Source organism: Caretta caretta, chromosome 5 (assembly GCF_965140235.1).
Source record: "Caretta caretta isolate rCarCar2 chromosome 5, rCarCar1.hap1, whole genome shotgun sequence".
Classification (NCBI taxonomy): Eukaryota; Metazoa; Chordata; order Testudines; family Cheloniidae; genus Caretta; species Caretta caretta.
The window spans coordinates 86,927,794-86,949,298 of NC_134210.1; the positions used below are offsets into that span (position 1 = coordinate 86,927,794).

The 21,505-nt window shown below is 42.1% G+C and overlaps 1 protein-coding gene across 1 annotated transcript in view; it reads right to left on the reverse strand.

Moving 5' to 3' along the window:
* Positions 1-21,505, reverse strand: part of LOC125637396 (kelch domain-containing protein 3-like) — a 92,587-nt gene that overhangs the window by 54,373 nt on the left and 16,709 nt on the right. Inside the window, exons 7-8 of the mRNA XM_075128636.1 lie at positions 16,771-16,917; positions 15,837-15,888 (exon numbers count right to left, since the gene is read on the reverse strand). Of these exons, the coding sequence (XP_074984737.1) occupies positions 15,837-15,888; positions 16,771-16,917 (199 nt within the window). The remainder of the gene's footprint in view (positions 1-15,836; positions 15,889-16,770; positions 16,918-21,505) is intronic.

Here is a 21,505-nt window from a genome sequence, read left to right on the forward strand (position 1 = left end):
GCTCCCTTAATTCCAAATGTTAATTTGTCATTGGAATTAAATAGTTATTACTAAAACACACCCCAAAAAGATTTTAAACAGTCTAACTAAATCCCTCCCCCACAACTGCACTCGTTTGGGTGTTGTGATGTCACCATTTCACTAGTTCTCCAGGCATTGTAGAGTCTTTCAGCTCAGGCAAGACTTGCATTGCTAATATAAAGAACAGACATATAATTGTACAAGACTTTCAAGCCTTTTTTATACAGCATAGAGAAAAATACAAACTGGATATAATTTCCTGTGCAAGTCAGCAGTGATACACATAAATCCTGATTTATTAATTTTTAAGGTCTCAGGGAACATCACAAAATCTTTACAAAACTGGGATTTTGTAACTACTAATTTTGATAAGAATTATGGATATGGGATTGGCTAGAGCACAAATTTTGAGTAACAGGGATATTGGGGTTGGAGAATTAGGCCCTGATCTTGCAATTGTTAGCATGGAAGCAACCACTGCACCTATTGTAGGGCTCAATCAGTTGCAGAATCAGGGCCTATGAAGGAGCAAAGCAACTGCCGTCCAGCACAGCAGGGATTAAAGAAAATCTTTGGGTTCAGCTAGCCCCGCCCTGCTATACCTGCAGCCAATACCAGGCCTGGACGGGGTAGAAAATAAGGGAAGCTGAGTGGTGAGATGGCAGGAGCTATCTGCTGGCTGAGATGGATCAGTAACCTTCCAGCCAGCACAGCAATTTGAGGCAAGTAAGGGTTCCCCTGACAAGGGGAGTGTGCAAATAAGCCCTAGCTGTGGGGCAACTGGACTAGTGAGGCCATGCTCCAAACTAAAGAGACTTGTAGGAAGTAACCCATGGAAGCTGGTCTTGACACTCACCCACAGACACTGGGAGGGAGACCCATCTTTCCTGTTTAGGGGTAGACCTACATAGGGCCCTGGGCTGGGACCTGGTGGAGAGGGAGGGCCTGGGTCCCCCTACCACCCTCTCTGGGCTTACAGAAAGACCAGCTACTAGGCCACCTGGCCATGGAAAACCCAATACCAATATAGTTAAAGCTGTAACAACTTTTGGGTGTAGACAAGACCATTGCTAAAGAATCCCAATGACCTTAATTGAGTCTCCATGTAGGTGTGAAGGTCCACACAGCTTAGTGCAGAACTGGAACTCAAAGTTTCTACGGTGTTAATGAAAGTGACACTGATGGCAGGGAAGAGACACCTAGTGAACAGCCACATAGCCTTGCCAATGCATCTCAATCATAACTTGCAACATTTTGGCTGAGAGGAAAAAGAAACTACTTTAAAGATACCCTGACCTATTTACTTTGGCCAGCTTCTTGTTGGCTCATAGTAAACAGCAGGAGCAGGATGTGGAGAGCTGCAAAGGAAGTTCTGAATTGTGGAGCACTGCTTCATGGAGTCTTGATCTGCGGCAGTTGGAGGGCAGTGTGTGTGTCTGTGTGTGTCACACATTCCTGAGTAGGATGCTGCACTCCAAGACCTTCAAAGGAAGGTTCTATTCCCCATAGCCCTTGCAGAACTCTTCTGTGGGAAGCCTATTTAATCAAGCCTTGGGCAGGTGCGAAGATTTAAGCTTATTTACTAATTTCCCACCCCCTTGTTTTCTTTGCCATGAGTAATCCCATGTCATCGAAATATAGATACAGAGCCAGGGTCCGATAAATTCTATTCGACAACCAATTCTTTGTGCACCTGATATATAAAGCAGAACTTGTGATTTTTAGGGTAAAACATGTTTCATGGTAAATGCAAATGTATGAGAAATATTTAATTTCCATGACAATTACTGGGTTTAAAGTACTTTGAAAGATTGCTGAAAATCACATGGCTATTTACTGATGTGATTATATAACTGGTATCTTAGCCATCAACATTTCTGGACACTAAATTTTTTAATCCTGCATTCTATATATATATATATATATTCAATCACACAGAGCCAAATTCAACCCTAGCATACAGAGTGCAAAAAACAATTGCAGGGCTAAATCTGATCTAAAGCTCCTCATCTGCTATTTATAAATACAGTGCAACAATTCCTGCTTTTAAGCATCACATTTGCCTCTACAATTAATCATCATAGTACAGTCATATGTTTCCCTAATTTAGACTTGTAATTAAACTGAAGGGAAAAACAAGAAGGGGGTAAAGATCTTGGATTATTAACGTGTCTGAGTCATGCTCAAACCTGTACCAATCATTCTGTCAGTCATCATGAATGAATTTAGTTTAAAACAGAAATAACAAAGCACTATGAAAAAATAAGAAGCTCTCATAGAGGGTGATAAGGGGTTATAGGATTAATTTCACAATGAAACTTTCTTGATTCTATCAGCAAAGGTGCAACAAGTGAGAAAAGCAATAAAGCAAATCATCCCCAGGCACAATATTAGAAATCCCTTAATTTAAAAATATACCTGTAACTCGAAGCACCCCTGTATTCACAGCCTACACACACTGTAGTAATCTTTTTACAAAATATGCCTTCTGAGGTATCACTTGAAAACTAATAACTCACTTATCATTAATATTCTTGTGTGTTGTATGTATGTGGTGGGTATTAAGAGTTATGATATGTGCCAGAATTATATTCTTAAAATGTCAGGTTTCAGAGGAACAGCCGTGTTAGTCTGTATTCGCAAAAAGAAAAGGAGTACTTGTGGCACCTTAGAGACTAACCAATTTATTTGAGCATGAGCTTTCGTGAGCTACAGCTCACTTCATCAGATGTATACCGTGGAAACTGCAGCAGACTTTATATACACACAGAGAATATGAAACAATACCTCCTCCCACCCCACTGTCCTGCTGGTAATAGCTTATCTAAAGTGATCAACAGGTGGGCCATTTCCAGCACAAATCCAGGTTTTCTCACCCTCCACCCCTCCACACAAATTCACTCTCCTGCTGGTGCTAGCCCATCCAAAGTGACAACTCTTTACATAATCAAGTCGGGCTATTTCCTGCATAGATCCAGGTTTTCTCACATCCCCCCCACCCCCATACACACACAAACTCACTCTCCTGCTGGTAATAGCTCATCTAAACTGACCACTCTCCAAGTTTAAATCCAAGTTAAACCAGAACATCTGGGAGGGGGGGGTAGGAAAAAACAAGAGGAAACAGGCTACCTTGCATAATGACTTAGCCACTCCCAGTCTCTATTTAAGCCTAAATTAATAGTATCCAATTTGCAAATGAATTCCAATTCAGCAGTTTCTCGCTGGAGTCTGGATTTGAAGTTTTTTTGTTTTAAGATAGCGACCTTCATGTCTGTGATTGCGTGACCAGAGAGATTGAAGTGTTCTCCGACTGGTTTATGAATGTTATAATTCTTGACATCTGATTTGTGTCCATTTATTCTTTTACGTAGAGACTGTCCAGTTTGACCAATGTACATGGCAGAGGGGCATTGCTGGCACATGATGGCATATATCACATTGGTGGATGTGCAGGTGAACGAGCCTCTGATAGTGTGGCTGATGTTATTAGGCCCTGTGATGGTGTCCCCTGAATAGATATGTGGGCACAATTGGCAACGGGCTTTGTTGCAAGGATAAGTTCCTGGGTTAGTGGTTCTGTTGTGTGGTATGTGGTTGTTGGTGAGTATTTGCTTCAGGTTGCCGGGCTGTCTGTAGGCAAGGACTGGCCTGTCTCCCAAGACTTGTGAGAGTGTTGGGTCATCCTTTAGGATAGGTTGTAGATCCTTAATAATGCATTGGAGGGGTTTTAGTTGGGGGCTGAAGGTGACCGCTAGTGGCGTTCTGTTATTTTCTTTGTTAGGCCTGTCCTGTAGTAGGTAACTTCTGGGAACTCTTCTGGCTCTATCAATCTGTTTCTTTACTTCTGCAGGTGGGTATTGTAGTTGTAAGAAAGCTTGACAGAGATCTTGTAGGTGTTTGTCTCTGTCTGAGGGGTTGGAGCAAATGCGGTTGTATCGCAGAGCTTGGCTGTAGACGATGGATCGTGTGGTGTGGTCAGGGTGAAAGCTGGAGGCATGCAGGTAGGAATAGCGGTCAGTAGGTTTCCGGTATAGGGTGGTGTTTATGTGGCCATTGTTTATTAGCACTGTAGTGTCCAGGAAGTGGATCTCTTGTGTGGACTGGACCAGGCTGAGGTTGGTGGTGGGATGGAAATTGTTGAAATCATGGTGGAATTCCTCAAGGGCTTCTTTTCCATGGGTCCAGATGATGAAGATGTCATCAATATAGCGCAAGTAGAGTAGGGGCTTTAGGGGACGAGAGCTGAGGAAGCGTTGTTCTAAATCAGCCATAAAAATGTTGGCATACTGTGGGGCCATGCGGGTACCCATAGCAGTGCCGCTGATCTGAAGGTATACATTGTCCCCAAATGTGAAATAGTTATGGGTAAGGACAAAGTCACAAAGTTCAGCCACCAGGTTAGCCGTGACATTATCGGGGATAGTGTTCTTGACGGCTTGTAGTCCATCTTTGTGTGGAATGTTGGTGTAGAGGGCTTCTACGTCCATAGTAGCCAGGATGGTGTTATCAGGAAGATCACTGATGGATTGAAGTTTCCTCAGGAAGTCAGTGGTGTCTCGAAGGTAGCTGGGAGTGCTGGTAGCGTAGGGCCTGAGGAGGGAGTCTACATAGCCAGACAATCCTGCTGTCAGGGTGCCAATGCCTGAGATGATGGGGCGCCCAGGATTTCCAGGTTTATGGATCTTGGGTAGTAGATAGAATATCCCAGGTCGGGGTTCCAGGGGTGTGTCTGTGCGGATTTGATCTTGTGCTTTTTCAGGAAGTTTCTTGAGCAAATGCTGTAGTTGCTTTTGGTAACTCTCAGTGGGATCATAGGGTAATGGCTTGTAGAAACTCGTGTTGGAGAGCTGCCGAGCAGCCTCTTGTTCATATTCCGACCTATTCATGATGACAACAGCACCTCCTTTGTCAGCCTTTTTGATTATGATGTCAGAGTTGTTTCTGAGGCTGTGGATGGCATTGCGTTGAGAGCTCATTCTTAATCTTTAAACTTGTACAGATACAGACAGACATCATCTTCCTTTCCAAATGCAAACAGATGGACATCGTACCAAAAGGACTGAAGGTAAAAAATCCATTACAATCTACATACCACACAGACTATGCTGACAGCTTGTGCCTCACGCTCTCAAAGAAACTGCGGAATCACCTGATCAAGATCCTCTACAGCAAACAGGGAAAGATTAAGAATGAGCTCTCAAAAATGGATACTCTCATAAAGAACCAACCTTTCACACAAACTTCCTCGTGGCTGGATTTTACTAAAACTAGACAAGCCATTTACAACGCACACTTTGCTTCTCTACAAAAGAAAAAGGACACTAAACTTTCTAAACTACTACATGCTACAAGGGGCCACAGCAATGGTTCCCTCACCCCACCTAGCAATATTGTTAACCTATCCAACTATACTCTCAGCCCAGCAGAAGCAGCTGTTCTATCTCGGGGCCTCTCCTTCTGCCCCTCCACCCCCACGAACATGATACAGTTCTGTGGTGACCTAGAATCCTATTTTCGACGTCTCCGTCTCAAGGAATATTTCCAAAATACCTCTGAACAACATACTAATCCACAGAGGTCTCCCTGCCAACACTACAGAAAGAGGGATTCTAGATGGACTCCTCCTGAAGGTCGAAACAGCAGACTAGACTTCTACATAGAGTGCTTCCGCCGACGTGCACGGGCTGAAATTGTGGAAAAGCAGCATCACTTGCCCCATAACCTCAGCCATGCGGAACGCAATGCCATCCACAGCCTCAGAAACAACTCCAACATCATAATCAAAAAGGCTGACAAAGGAGGTGCTGTTGTCATCATGAATAGGTCGGAATATGAACAAGAGGCTGCTGGGCAGCTCTCCAACACGAGTTTCTACAAGCCATTACCCTATGATCCCACTGAGAGTTACCAAAAGCAACTATAGCATTTGCTCAAGAAACTTCCTGAAAAAGCACAAGATCAAATCCGCACAGACACACCCCTGGAACCCCGACCTGGGATATTCTATCTACTACCCAAGATCCATAAACCTGGAAATCCTGGGCGCCCCATCATCTCAGGCATTGGCACCCTGACAGCAGGATTGTCTGGCTACGTAGACTCCCTCCTCAGGCCCTACGCTACCAGCACTCCCAGCTACCTTCGAGACACCACTGACTTCCTGAGGAAACTTCAATCCATCGGTGATCTTCCTGATAACACCATCCTGGCTACTATGGACGTAGAAGCCCTCTACACCAACATTCCACACAAAGATGGACTACAAGCCGTCAAGAACACTATCCCCGATAATGTCACGGCTAACCTGGTGGCTGAACTTTGTGACTTTGTCCTTACCCATAACTATTTCACATTTGGGGACAATGTATACCTTCAGATCAGCGGCACTGCTATGGGTACCCGCATGGCCCCACAGTATGCCAACATTTTTATGGCTGATTTAGAACAACGCTTCCTCAGCTCTCGTCCCCTAAAGCCCCTACTCTACTTGCGCTATATTGATGACATCTTCATCATCTGGACCCATGGAAAAGAAGCCCTTGAGGAATTCCACCATGATTTCAACAATTTCCATCCCACCACCAACCTCAGCCTGGTCCAGTCCACACAAGAGATCCACTTCCTGGACACTACAGTGCTAATAAACAATGGCCACATAAACACCACCCTATACCGGAAACCTACTGACCGCTATTCCTACCTGCATGCCTCCAGCTTTCACCCTGACCACACCACACGATCCATCGTCTACAGCCAAGCTCTGCGATACAACCGCATTTGCTCCAACCCCTCAGACAGAGACAAACACCTACAAGATCTCTGTCAAGCTTTCTTACAACTACAATACCCACCTGCAGAAGTAAAGAAACAGATTGATAGAGCCAGAAGAGTTCCCAGAAGTTACCTACTACAGGACAGGCCTAACAAAGAAAATAACAGAACGCCACTAGCGGTCACCTTCAGCCCCCAACTAAAACCCCTCCAATGCATTATTAAGGATCTACAACCTATCCTAAAGGATGACCCAACACTCTCACAAGTCTTGGGAGACAGGCCAGTCCTTGCCTACAGACAGCCCCGCAACCTGAAGCAAATACTCACCAACAACCACATACCACACAACAGAACCACTAACCCAGGAACTTATCCTTGCAACAAAGCCCGTTGCCAATTGTGCCCACATATCTATTCAGGGGACACCATCACAGGGCCTAATAACATCAGCCACACTATCAGAGGCTCGTTCACCTGCACATCCACCAATGTGATATATGCCATCATGTGCCAGCAATGCCCCTCTGCCATGTACATTGGTCAAACTGGACAGTCTCTACGTAAAAGAATAAATGGACACAAATCAGATGTCAAGAATTATAACATTCATAAACCAGTCGGAGAACACTTCAATCTCTCTGGTCACGCAATCACAGACATGAAGGTCACTATCTTAAAACAAAAAAACTTCAAATCCAGACTCCAGCGAGAAACTGCTGAATTGGAATTCATTTGCAAATTGGATACTATTAATTTAGGCTTAAATAGAGACTGGGAGTGGCTAAGTCATTATGCAAGGTAGCCTGTTTCCTCTTGTTTTTTCCTACCCCCTCTCCCCCAGATGTTCTGGTTTAACTTGGATTTAAACTTGGAGAGTGGTCAGTTTAGATGAGCTATTACCAGCAGGAGAGTGAGTTTGTGTGTGTATGGGGGTGGGGGGGATGTGAGAAAACCTGGATCTATGCAGGAAATAGCCCGACTTGATTATGTAAAGAGTTGTCACTTTGGATGGGCTAGCACCAGCAGGAGAGTGAATTTGTGTGGGGGGGTGGAGGGTGAGAAAACCTGTATTTGTGCTGGAAATGGCCCACCTGTTGATCACTTTAGATAAGCTATTACCAGCAGGACAGTGGGGTGGGAGGAGGTATTGTTTCATATTCTCTGTGTGTATATAAAGTCTGCTGCAGTTTCCACGGTATACATCTGATGAAGTGAGCTGTAGCTCACGAAAGCTCATGCTCAAATAAATTGGTTAGTCTCTAAGGTGCCACAAGTACTCCTTTTCTTTATTCTTAAAATGTGTTTCACAAGCAGTGCGTAAGCAAAGTCTGCTTTAAACAAAAGAATATGTGTTTACTCCAATTTGCATATATGCTGTAAACAGGGCCATCAAACTAACAAGGTGGCTGGAGGGGGAGACTGAAGGAAACAGAACAATTTGCATTTAGCCAACAGCAGGAGGGGAAGAAAAAACTTGGAGCTTCCTTCACCATTAGACTCCATGTCACTTTCCTCACAGCTTAAATAAACTTTACTATCAGGGGTAAACTTTAGAAGAATCCATTTCAAAGGTTTACTGGTCTATAAAGATTGAGGGGCTGCAGACAGGCTGCTGGGGTCAGGATTGCTGAACCAGGGCTGGCTGCATAACACAGACACTCAGAGTGTGACCTGTGTGCTTGTTGCTAACAGTGTCCCAGTCTGGGAGCTACAGTAGCAAAGCATTGAGGCACTCAGTAGTTCAGGGTATGAGGTGGCACGACACCTCACCAGTCTGGATTGCACCCAAGAAGGCAGGGTGACCAGACAGCAAGTGTGAAAAATTGGGACAGGGGGTAGGGGGTAATAGGAGCCCATATAAGAAAAAGACCCCAAAATCAGGACTGTCCCTATCAAATTGGGACATCTGGTCACCCTACAAGAAGGTGACAGTGGCATAGTCAAACCAAGGTTTACACACAGCTTGCTATTTTAACTGAGTATTACACTTTAATCACTGGTGTAACAATTTTAAGTGATTCTCAGGTGTGAAGGCTGGGAACAGTAAAAGAAAGGTTACAGTTTTATTATTTTCTGTTTGTTTATTTTGGGTAAGGGAAATAGAACAAATATAAAGATGAAAACAGGAATGTCAGCAACTACAGAGTTAGGGTTTGTATACACTACCTCTTATGTCAGTATAACTTGTCACTCAGGGGTGTGAATAAGCTGAGCGATGTAAGTTACACCGACTTAAGCGCCAGTGTGGCCAGCGCTATGTCAGTGGGAGAGCTTCTTCCGCCAACACAGCTACTGCCTCTTATGAAGGTGGTTTTATTATGCTGATGGGAGAGCTCTCTCCCATCAGCGTAAAACGCCTTCACCAGACGTGCTACAGTGGCTACCGCCGTAGCCCTTCTAGTGTAGACTAGCCCTTATTGCAGGCCAGGTTGGAGAATGACAAAATGAGAGAGGTGCATGAACACCAAAAATGATTAGCTGAACAGAAAGACAAGAGTGTGAACACCAAAAGTGGGAAGCAGACATGAGAGCCCCGGAGAGGGAGGCAGAAAGGCAGCAGCAAGAAGAAACACACTGGTGGGTCCGGAAGCAGAACGAGCTGCTCACCAACATGCCATGGAGCTGAAAGAAAAGGAACCCAAGAAAATGGGAAGGAAAAGCTGCATGCCCAGAGCATAATTTACAAGTAGGGGAAGATCCCAGAGTTCCCAGGTGCTCCCTCCATCCAAGGAACACCCACCTGGGAGAAGCTCTGCCCTGCACATAAAGAAGCAGACTGTATAAGAATACTTTACCACTTTTGAAAGGTTATGTGAGGATCATACTGTAGTTTCAGAACACAAGAAAGACCCCACATTGATTGCAAGGTTGTCTGATAAAACCTTAAATGTATTTAATGAAATGCCAATTGAACAAGCTTTGAAATATCCCAAATTTAAAAAGCTGTCTTGCAAAGGTTTCAAATTACCATTGAGGTGTAAAGGTTGAAATTCAGAAATCTCAGGAAAAGTGCTGGCATGAGTCATAGTGAGTATGTCTATAAAATGTGAGATTGAATTAGAACAGGCAAAGGGACAAGGGGCTGAGAACTGTGTCCAGTTGTTTGACCTCTTTGCTCAAACGTTCTGGGGAAATCAGAAACACAGTATGGGATAAATCTCTACATTCTGTACAGGAAGTTGACATCCTGATTCCTTTGTGCAAGCCCAAAAGTCTGATGAGGGCAAGACAGAGAAGGACGGGCAGAAGCTTGGTGTAAAGGAGGGGCGCCCTTCTCTTATCCCTGGGAAGACGGAGGGCAGTGAGAAGCCCAGGCACTCACCTTCTCAGAATTGTTCCCCTCCTAGAAATCCCCATCACAGACCTCCTGTGCAGGAGAATGGTCAAAGAGGGTGCTATCACTGTAACTCTATTGAGCATAATTGCTCTAAGCTAAAAAAAACCCCAAAACATTTAGCCCCCACCTAGGTTAATACTGTGACTATTAACAAACTGTACTATGGGGTACCTGGGCCATTGAAAGCTCCACATCACTACAGGAGGTTTAGGCTGGGCTCTGGCAGGAGGACCCTGTGAGGCTGGACTCAGCAGGAAGTAAGACCAGCAGGACCTATGTGGCAGTTCCTCACAGCCCACTGATTGGCTGGCACAGTACTTAAGTCAGACTGCCTGCCTGTTTCAGCTTCAGACCTATGTGCAAGAGACCACAGACTCTGGTTTCCAAATCTGCCCATCTCCTGATGCCTGGGTCTTGTTCTGCCCTCTGGCCAGTCTTGGATTCTGGCCCTCTGGTACCTGACCAGGCCTGACCCCTGCTCTGACCGCTAGGTCTGACTGCCCACATCCCAGTTACGACACACAGAGGTTCATGCTGAGCCCCTGGTTAATTTTGTGGGGTCTGACTCTGGGGAGGTGGAACTGGCATTTATCAACATTGCTGAACTAAATGGCAGGGAATTCACAGTCTGGAGAAACACTGGTGGTGTTTGGTGCACAAATTTCTCTGGTCAGGGAAAGCATGGTCAGAAAAACGAATATGTTACCTGGTGAGAATGTAGAGCTCCTGGCATTGGGGAAATATAAAATCCCTGTAACTCTGGCTAAAGTGCATTTGGATTGGGAAGGCTCGAAAGTTACCTTGAAGGCTGAGGTAGTTAGAAAGCATTCCCACAGCAATGCTGGTGGGAAATGATATTCTTAATATGTGCAAAATTGTTAAAATTGTAACCCATAGTAAAAACGAATAATTGTCCCATGATCTCAGAGAATTGTGTAAATAAAGAAATAGCTGTCAGGGAATGGGACAGCCCTAGCTCAGTGGTAAGAAGCAATGTGCTTTCAAGTGTGGGAGGTGCCGAGGCCAGCTCTTGCATAGCAAAGGAAAGTAGTATGCTCTGAGAGCTGGAGGATGGGAAGAATTAACCCCTGTTACTGAAGAATCTGTCCCAGCTGCCAGTGTTTTGCAGATGAACGAAGGGCAGACCCTATTCTAGGGTGCATAAAAGGATATGTCCTGAAGGGATTCCCCCACTGAAGGGAAATTGGGAAATGTTTTTTGAAAGGCAGGGAGACTATGCAGGGAATTTCCCCTGGTGGAAAAGCCTTGGAAAACCTTACAAGCAGCTGGTTGTACCTGCCCAGCACCAGGACTGTCCTTTTGCTGGTCACTTAGGGGACCAGAGAACCTATGAGAGGTTAAAGAAATATTTCTACTGGTCAGGGACACAGAATGAGGTGGGAGATTATTGCAGGTCTTGTGAATTGTCTCAAAAAAGAAAAAGACCTGCAGGACTCTAGAAAGTTTGTCTCCACCCCTTGCCTGTAATACAAGAGGCATTTTATAGGTTAGCAATGGACACTGTGGTCCCTATCCCACATCCTACCCAAAGGGGGAAGAAATATATCCTGCCACAGTTTTGGGGTTCAGGGAACTTTGAACTGATGCCTGTGGAGTAGCCAGTGGCTAAATCCTATTGCATCATTGCCGGGGGCATTGATCCTCAAGTGATAAGCAATTGAATCACTTGTATACTACATTACTGTGTTAAAAAGTGTATAGAGTGAGGTCTTTTCTAAAAGTTAATGACACACTGGTGATTAATGTCACTGACATGCATGTAGTAATACTATATGAAGAAATATAGATACTTAATGATATTATGCTTTAAAGCCTGTGACTAAACCAGGAGACAGAGATTCCCTGTCAGACAGGAGAGAAGGCAGCTATCTACCAGTCTCCTATGAAGACAGTCTCCTATGGCCAGAGCCCAGTCTAGAGTACATAGTGTCTCCTATGTAAATTAAGCACAGTGGAATCAAAGCAATGGAAGCTCTATTTACATACAGGGGGATGGGAAACCCACAGGAAGGGAAAATCAGCATGAGGTCATTGAACTTTTGAAGATAAAAGCAAGGATAGAAGCCATCTTGGTCATCCATCACTAGACAGACTCAAGGGAACAGAGCTCTTGCTAGCTGAGAAAGATGGGTCCTTCGGCCAAGGAGGGGTTGAAGTCTCTGGAAACTGAATACAGGTAAGAAACCTGTTTAGACAAAGATCTTTCACTTAGAAAGACAAGGGAAGCCTGCATCGTGTACTTCTGTTGAAGGTCCTGACTGAATGAAAGTCACCATGGCTGGGAAGAAGAATGACTGGTGAGAGGAACGAGTGTCGAGAGAGACCATCTTCAACAAAACCTGTACCCTGCTAGATTAAGTTTTAGACTTTTAGATGTGTTTTCAGTCTTACTTGCTTGTACCCTTTCTAACTATATTCCTTTTACTTGACATCACTTAACCTATGTCCTGCTATTAAATTTGTTTTACTATAGCCCACCTCAGTGCTGCATTTGCAGGGAAGGGTGTCGTTACCTCATTTGGGTTAATAAGCTGTGATATGCTTCCTTCTCTGTAAAGGAACAAATTAACCTTATTTTTTCTCTGAACTATCCAGGAGCGGGCTGAACATTGGGACAATTTGGGATTGGGTGTGTGTTGGGGTCCCTTGCTGGTTGTAACTGAGACTGGTAGACACCAGAGTGGGTCTATAGATGGGCTGCTGGGATCAGAGTTGCTGAACCAGGGCCGGCTATGTAGCACACACACTCAGGGTGTGGCCTACATGCTTGTGGGCTGGCTCTGAGCATCCCAGTCTGGAAGCTTCAGCGGCAAAGCATTGTTAGCAGGGCAAGTAGTGAGACAACCCTCCACTGGACTAGTCTGGACTGCACCTGGAACCCCATGAAAACAGCCAGCTGGGCTTTTTGTTGTACCATTCTTGCTGTTTGTCCTTACACTCAATGAGCTCTCAGTGAACCCTACTTTTATTGGAAGGAGTCTAAGGCTTTACACTCAATATATAACACCAGTTATCATGCTTTCAGAATTTGAATGTTTTCCAAGGCAACACTTGCCACAATTTTGTGTTGTAGAGAGAGACACTCCCATTATGTCAAGAATTATATAAAAATCTGGTGCTACATGGTCTCTATAAACAGAGGAAAATGAGAAATAGAGAAAAGAAAAAGCATGGAAAGAATGACTATTGTCCCCTGAACAAAGAGCAGAAACTTCCTTGTTTGATCTTAGAAATTAGAACTTGGCAGACAGAGCCATTAAACTTCAATTTTTTTGTGAAACTATATGTGTGACTCCAAGGAACTATACCTAGGAGTAATTAAATTAATTGAAATCTACTAAAGGAAAATGTAGACCTAATGGGACAAAACTTGCTGTCAGCATCTAGGTTTAACTCCCATTGAGTTCCACTCAGATTTCACAATATAACTGTGAGCAGAATCTGGTCCATCATTGGGGGAAAATGTCCTAGTAGTGAAGTCTATTAGACTATAGATTAGTCTCCTAAGGGAACGATTGAGTTGTTTTAAAACTAGACAGAACAAACTCCAAAAAATTGACTGTTTGAAACATCCTGAACTGACAGGGAGCTGGAGAAGATGACCTAAATAGAAGTTTTCCTCACATTTTAAGAATTAGTTTGGAGCTTAATTAATTAATGACAGAGAATAGTCATGAGAAGCTTGGCTGTAAATTAGCTAGGATTTAACATTTTTGTTTGTAAGTGTGACGTTAGTGCTTATGGATTTAACATTGTTTGTTTGTAAGTGTGACGTTAGTGCTTATGGAAGGTGCTGGATTGACTGAATTGGAGACTGAAGTCTTCTATTCATGAAGGAAAAAAAAAAAGCCGGAGTAGAGCTCATGCAAACTCCCCACATTATTCCACCAATGTGCTTCACCTGAGACTCAGATGGACATTTTAGGGATGAAACAGTGGTTCAGTCTCTGTACCCATTCACTCCTTAGTTTCTGTGGTGAGGGATGTGTTGGGAAATCTTAATAGGCAGGCAAAATCTATTGTGTGTGTATATATGTAATATATATAGCGTTTTTCCAATACTGTTTTAAAAATATACTGTTTTGTATTGTTAAGCTGTAAGAAACAAACATCTTTAATATTTAGGTCCAGATTGTAGCCCATACCCTGCAGGCACACAAGAGGTAGGGAAAGAACACAAGGGGCCTTTCTGTCCTGTTCCTCTGTACAGAGAATGGGCACAATCCCATGCTGGAGTGCAGAGGGACAGTTGGGGAAACAGCAAGCAGTGAATCTGTGATAGGGAGCTATCCTAGGCAGGTAGATATATCCACATACTGATCCTGATATATCCACATACTGAAAAAAACCCAAAGACCCCAACACATGCAGTTTATGTTCTCAAATAAAAGCTAACCATATTTTTTATTTTTCTTTATTAAACACTTGTCTGTGCCTCTCTTATGTGTCAATGATTCTACTGACATGGCAGGAAAATGAAGTCAAAGCTCAGTAGGGCTATATGAAATTTCCCTAAAACAGTGACAAAAGATTGTACATTTCTTCTTTTCAAACTCACTCTGGAGATTGCCAGATCTAGCAAAAATAATGCAGCCACTTTTACAGTGTATGAGGTTATGGAAAGTGATATTGTTTCAATGTTTCTCCAACTACATGCAGGTTTAGCAGCACTAAAGCAATACATATTTGTCATGCCTAATGGGATTTAATCTTTATTTTGTTTTTAATTGTTCAAAAGCTTCTCTTTGAAAATAAACCTTCAAGAAAAAGGCTTGAGAAATGAGTGAAGATTCTGACCCTTCAATACAGTTCACAATAACTGTTAATTTGTCATTTTGTGTTTCTTCACTGTTTTATGCAAAACACACGCCAAAACACAGCATTAAATAACATAATATTAATAATGAAAGTGACATTTCTTATTCTGTGAAGTGAAGAATTATTTTAAAGTAATCCAATTAGTATTACATAAGCACTGAGTTATGGAGTGGTATTGGTAATGGCTGAGGTAATGACTGAGTATTGGTAACGGCTCTATCATTGAGGCGGCACTGAGATTTGTACTTAAAGCAGGATTAAAAATATCTTTGCTTAGTTTCCAGATTGTGCTCAACAATTCTTCAGAAGTCAGCTAAATACACTGGGGTTTTGGGTTTTTTTTTTTAGTGAAATATTTGCTGATTGTTTTTTTTAGGTAAAAGTTTTTTCTCTTTAGTCTTGAATGTCCAGGAAAATTTCTCCTTCAAAGTTCTTTCTATTTTGAGCCTGATATTTTTTTTCCCAGATCCAAAGCATTGCTATGGTGTGAACACACCCTGTTCTCTAACTTAATGGCCCAAGGAGCCTATAATTGACTTTCTGTATGTGGCCTATTTTGTCAGTACAGAAGAATCCAGTACATTTCTTCCCTACCTGTGCACCACCTTGCTTTATCACAGCCTAAACATAATTTTAATGAATTATTTTTGTGTGACTATATTAAAAAGTTGCCATTGTTTCTTCGTGAATCTCAGAAAGAAGCACAACATTATTCCAAATATGATGTACACTCTTGCTATTTTTGGGTAGAAATTGGAGCTAATTGGCAAAACCTTCTGAGCATGTGACTCCATTTTGATCCAGTCCCCTTAATCATTTAATCCCTTATTCCCTATGAGGGTAGTCTTAGAAAATCACTAACCTGGCACCAGGTGCCGAACCAGTGGTTTTGACTGGGGTCCAGCTGAGAGATACTGAAACATAATATAGAATTTTAAATTACAGGATATAGTAACAGCAATGCAAATAAGACATTACTAATATGCTGAACTAATAGTAATACATAAAACCCAACTGATTTAACATATCATTGTTTTTTCTGGACTTCAGTCATGAGTTCTGCTTAAAAATTGCGGGCACAATATGGCCGCATATTTTTCAGAGCACAATAGTTCACATGAATAGAATGTGAGGTGTAAGAGAGATTTTGTAGTTTTGTAGTCCGCTATAGGAAGGTAGTATGTATTTTACTTGCAATATGACCAACATTAAAAAAAAAATTAAGTGCCCAAGTTGAAAAATGTTGGCCTATATGCTCACTTTTGGGTCTCACCTCATGTGCATAATATGAAAGACAACAAGCAAGTTACTGATGATTAAGAAATTGTTCTATGTTCATATGGCAGATGCAAAAAAAAAAAAAAAAAGACTTAAAGGGCCTAATTTTGAGGCTGGCTTCCATTTTTGAAGGCACAAATTTAGGTTCACAAAAATTGTACCTGCAATTAATTGTGGGTACAAATGCTATCATTTAGACATCTATGTACCTACATGAGCCCAGGGAAATGAAGGCTAAGTTGAAGCCTTTTTGAGAAATCTTAGTATGAGGAACAAAAGTAAGTCTTCAAACTAATTTGTAAACTGTCTTTAGCTGGTCAAGTTTATGATATATAGAACCCACTGTTCTTATGGTGGTAAAATGTTTAGATTTTTAATGCAGGAATTTTTCATTGGCCTGGAAGATGCATCTTTCTGTGAAAAAAATATTCTACATATGGTTTTGCAAGAGTGGGACTCAAAGATATTTTTCTAGAATCTGAGTAATGATTTCTTATAAACAGAGTAGATTTACTTACCAGTACTGAACATATACAGGTCATCAACAGCTTTTCCATAATGAACTCCACCATAGACATAGATATTTTCTCCTACTACTGCTGAACTGTGTCTGAGGGTCTGAGGTGCAATGCCATTGGTTTTTACCTTCTGCCACGTTAAAGAACCTAAAACAACAAATCAAAATTTTAGAGAATCTTCCTCTACTTTCACCAAGTAGAAAGGGAAACAAACATTTTCATTTTAGTTTTTACACACTATACAAATTCTCCTCAGCACAGCAGCTCTATGAAAAAAACCCAGCAGATCTGTCAACGTTTTTCACACGAGTGGCACACATGTCCTTGAGTCTCTGCAGGACTCTGATGATCTCTAGCTCTTTTTAAAATATAAGTTTTTTGGATTTTTTTTCCATTTCCACTCCCTGGATCTGGTGACTTGTGTGTGTGTCAATAGCCTAATTCATCTAGGAACAAAACCTCTGCTTCCCAAAGAATGGAATATTTGGAATTTTTTATCCACTTTCTCCATGCAGGTTCAACATCACTGGCTGGCACATTGGTCGATAGCTAATGCTCTGTCCACTTTCTGTGCACCTGCTTTGGAGACAGAGTAGCAGCTGTGCAGTGCACACTCATTCCTGCATGGCTGGTACCAAGGTTTGTGAAGACTATGCAGGTGTGTGTAGGGTGGGAGTCTTGCTCTCTACAGTCAAACACTTAGTGAATTATTGTTTCAAACTCTAAAATAGGTAAATATTCAGATGATATATTTGCCTTTTAAAAATATGGCAAGATTATGTTTTGGCAAAGAGACTATTTGTGGAGGTAGATGTCTAGTCCTAACACTAGGGAAGAAACAGAACTTTGCTTCTGCAAATATCAGCAGGAGGGGAGAAGATATTTGAGGATTTTGAGATGAACATTTGTCCTTATCCTGATCAGAATTCATGCAGGTGAAAGGAGACTCTGCTCAGGTGCTGGGATCCAGCCACATGGATCTGATTGCAGGATCAGGGCCTGAGAAGACAAGTGATACAGACAGACTGGAAGGGGGTGGGGAGGGAGAAGGAGACAGATAATATATTTAAGTTCTCTGACCATATTTACATCTCATTAGGGGATGAATCACAGAACATAAAATTACCACCTTTCAGCCAACCTATTCCTAATTCAAAATAAAGTACAGAGAAGATTATATTGGAGACTAGCAAACCGCAGACAGAAAACGTCACAGTCTGCTGGAGGTTTGACCATTTTCCTGTTTCACTATCACACAGACAAGTTGAAAGTCTATAGTCATACTAAGGCGGGGAGAGTGTGTGTTGAAGATAAAAGGAGAAAAAAAACAGAGTGACCTCATGTAGAGGTCCTATTACAGAGCACAAAATCACTATAAGGAGGTTAATGAGGCATTTTTAGAATAAATAACAGAAATATCCAAAACTTAAGACCTGGTAGTAATTGGGGACTTTAACTAACCAGGCATCTGTTGGAAAAGTAGTTCAGCAAAACGCAAAATGTCCAGTAAGTTATTGGAATGTGTTGGGGAAAATTTCTTGTTTCAGAAGGTGGAGGAATTACTGAGGGAGGGCAGCCATTTTAGATTGATTCTGACTAACAGGGAGGAATTGGTTGTGAATCTGGAGGTGGTGTGGGTGAAAGTGATCGTGAAGTGATAGATTTTATGATTCTAAGGAAAGGAAGGAGCAGCAGAATAAGGCTTCAAAAAGGAGACTTTTACAAACTCAGAGAACTAGTAGGTAGTATTACATGGAAAAAAAATCTAAGGGAAAAAAAGTTCAGGAGAAATCACAGTTTCTCAGAGACAATATTTAAGACACAACAGCTTACAATCCTGATGCAAAGGAAGGAGAGAAAAAATAGTTAGAGGCCAATATGGCTGCATCAAGAGCCCTTTAATTATTGGAAAATAAAAAAAAAAATCTATAAAAGGTGGAAACATGGACAAATTGCTAAGGATGAGCACAAAAGAGGCGCACAAGCATGTGGGGATAAAATCAAAAAGTCACAAAATGAGTTACATCTAGCAAGGAACATAAAAGGCAAGAAGAGGTTCTATAAATACATTAGGAGCAAGAGAAAGATTAAATCAAGTATAAGTCCACTACTTAGTGGTAAAGGAGAGCTAATAATATATGACATCAAGAAGGCTGAAGGGTTTAAGGCCTGTTTTGCTTTAGTCTTCACTAAATAGGTTAATCGTGACACACAGTTCATATTAACAACAAAGGGGAAGGAACATAAGCCAAAGTAGGGAAAGAACAGGTTAAAGAATATTTAGATGAGTTAAACGGATTCAAGTCAGCAAGGCTTGATGAATTTCATCCTAGGGTACTAAAGGAACTAGCAGAATCAATTTTGGAACCATTAGAGATTATCTCTGAAAATTCATGGAGGACAGGTGAGATCCCAAAGGACTGGAGAAAGGCACTATGTTTTCCTATCTTTAAAAAGGAGAACAAAGAGGACCTGGGGAATGATAAACCAGTCAGTCTAACTTTGATACCTAGAAAGATACTGGGATAAATTATTAAACAATTAAATCTGTAAGCACCTAGAGAATAATAGGGTGATGACAAATCTATGTTGGCTATTACTTAAGAACAAATCATGCCAAACAAAACTAATTTGCTTCTTTGGCAGGGTTACTGGCCTAGTGGATGGGGGAAGCAGTAACATGATAAATAATATCTTGATATTTAGTAAGGCTTTTGACATAGTCCCACTGTGGGCTCAAGAAAGGGTCTGTTGTAGGTCTGGTATTATTCAATATTTTCATAAATGACTTGGATAATGTAGTGGAGAGTATTATAAAATTTGCAGATGACACCAAGATAGGATGGGTTTAAAGCACTTTGAAGGACAGGATTAGAATTCAAAATGAGCTTGATAATTTGGAGAATGGTCTGAAATCAATAAGATAAAATTTGATAAAGACAAGTGCAAAGTAGTGCACTTAGGAAGAAAAAAATCAATGCACAGCTATGAAATGGGGAATAACTAGTTGGGCAGTAATACTGCAAAAAAGGATCTGGGGATTATAGTGGATCACAAATTGCATATAAGTCAACAATATGATACAGTTGCAAAAAAGGCGAATATAATTCTGGGGTGTACTAACAGGAGTGTTGTATGTAGGACATGAGAGGTAATTGTCCCACCCCACTTAGCACTCGGCCAAAGCTGGAATGTCCAGTTTTGGGTGTCACATTTTAAGAAAGATGTGGATAAACTGGAAAAAGAGTCCAGAGGAAAGCAACAAAAATGATAAAAGGTTAAGAAAACCTGACCTATGAGGTAAGGTGAAAAAATTAGGCACGCTTAGTCAAGTGAACAGAAGAGTGAGAGGGGAATTGATTAGTCTTAAAATATGTTAAGGTTGTTATCAAGAGGACAGTGATCAATTGCTCTCCATGTCCACCGAAGGTAAGAGAAGAAGTAATGGGCTTAATCTGCATCAAGGGAGAGTTAGGTTAGATATTAGGAAAAAATTTCTAACTATAAAAATAATTAAATATTGGAATAGGCTTCCAAGAGACATGGTGCAGTCTCTGTCATTGGAGGTTTTTAAAAACAGATGAGACAAACTTCTGTGAGGGATGGTCTAGGTTTATTTAATCCTGCCTTAGCGCAAGGGGATGAACTTAATGACCTCTCCAGGTGCCCTCCAGCCTTAAATGTATATGATTCTTTGCCAAAAATTCCTTGACCTGGACAACCTTCTGCATAAGCTCTAAACTATTCCACCAGCTCCACTCCACATTGTTGTCTTCTTGGCATTGGTGAGCACAGTGCCATGTTACTGTACCTGAAAAATTTGTTCTCACACTTCTTACTTTATATGCAATAATCAGCTGTAGCTATTGGAAAGATTTTAATGCTACTTTTTTAGGGTACATCTACACTACAAAATTAGGTCAATTTTATAGAAGTCTATTTTTAGAAATTGATTTTATACAGTCAATTGTGTATGTCCACACTAAGCGCATTAAGTCGGTGGAGTGTGTCCTCACTACTGTGGCTAGTATCGACTTAGAGCGGTGCACTGTGGGTAGCTATCCCACAGTTTCCACCGTCTCCGCCACCTATTGGAATTCTGGGTTAAGCTCCCAATGCCTGATGGTTGTTGCAGGTGGTTTTGGGTACATGTCGTCAGTCACCCTTCCCTCCGTGAAAGCAATGGCAGACAATCGTTTCACGCCTTTTTTCCATGCAAACACCATACCACGGCAAGCATACAGCCCGCTCAGCTCAGCTCACCATCACTGCTGCTGTGTCCTGGGTGCTGCTGTCAGCAGATGGTGCAGTACGACTGCTAACCATCATCATCCACCACTTCTGCTGCAACTCTCCTCTCCTGCTCTTGTAAATGAGCTCAGTCTCAATAAAAAATTTCTCCATGTTCTCATCATCCACCGCTTCCGCTGCAACCCTGCGCTCCTGCTCTCCTGCAGACGCCATACCACTGCAAGCATGGAGCCCACTCAGCTCACCACTGCTGTTGTGAGCATTGTAAACACCTCGTGCATTATCCTGGAGTATATGCAGAACCAGGCTAAGAGAAGCCAGCACGAGGATGATTTTGATGAGGACATGGACACAGACGTTCCTGAAAGCATGGGCTGTGGCAATTGGGACATCATGGAGGCTTTGGGGCTGGTTGATACAGTGGAACACCAATTCTGGGCCCGGCAAACAAGCACAGAGTGGTGGGACCGCATAGTCTTGCGAG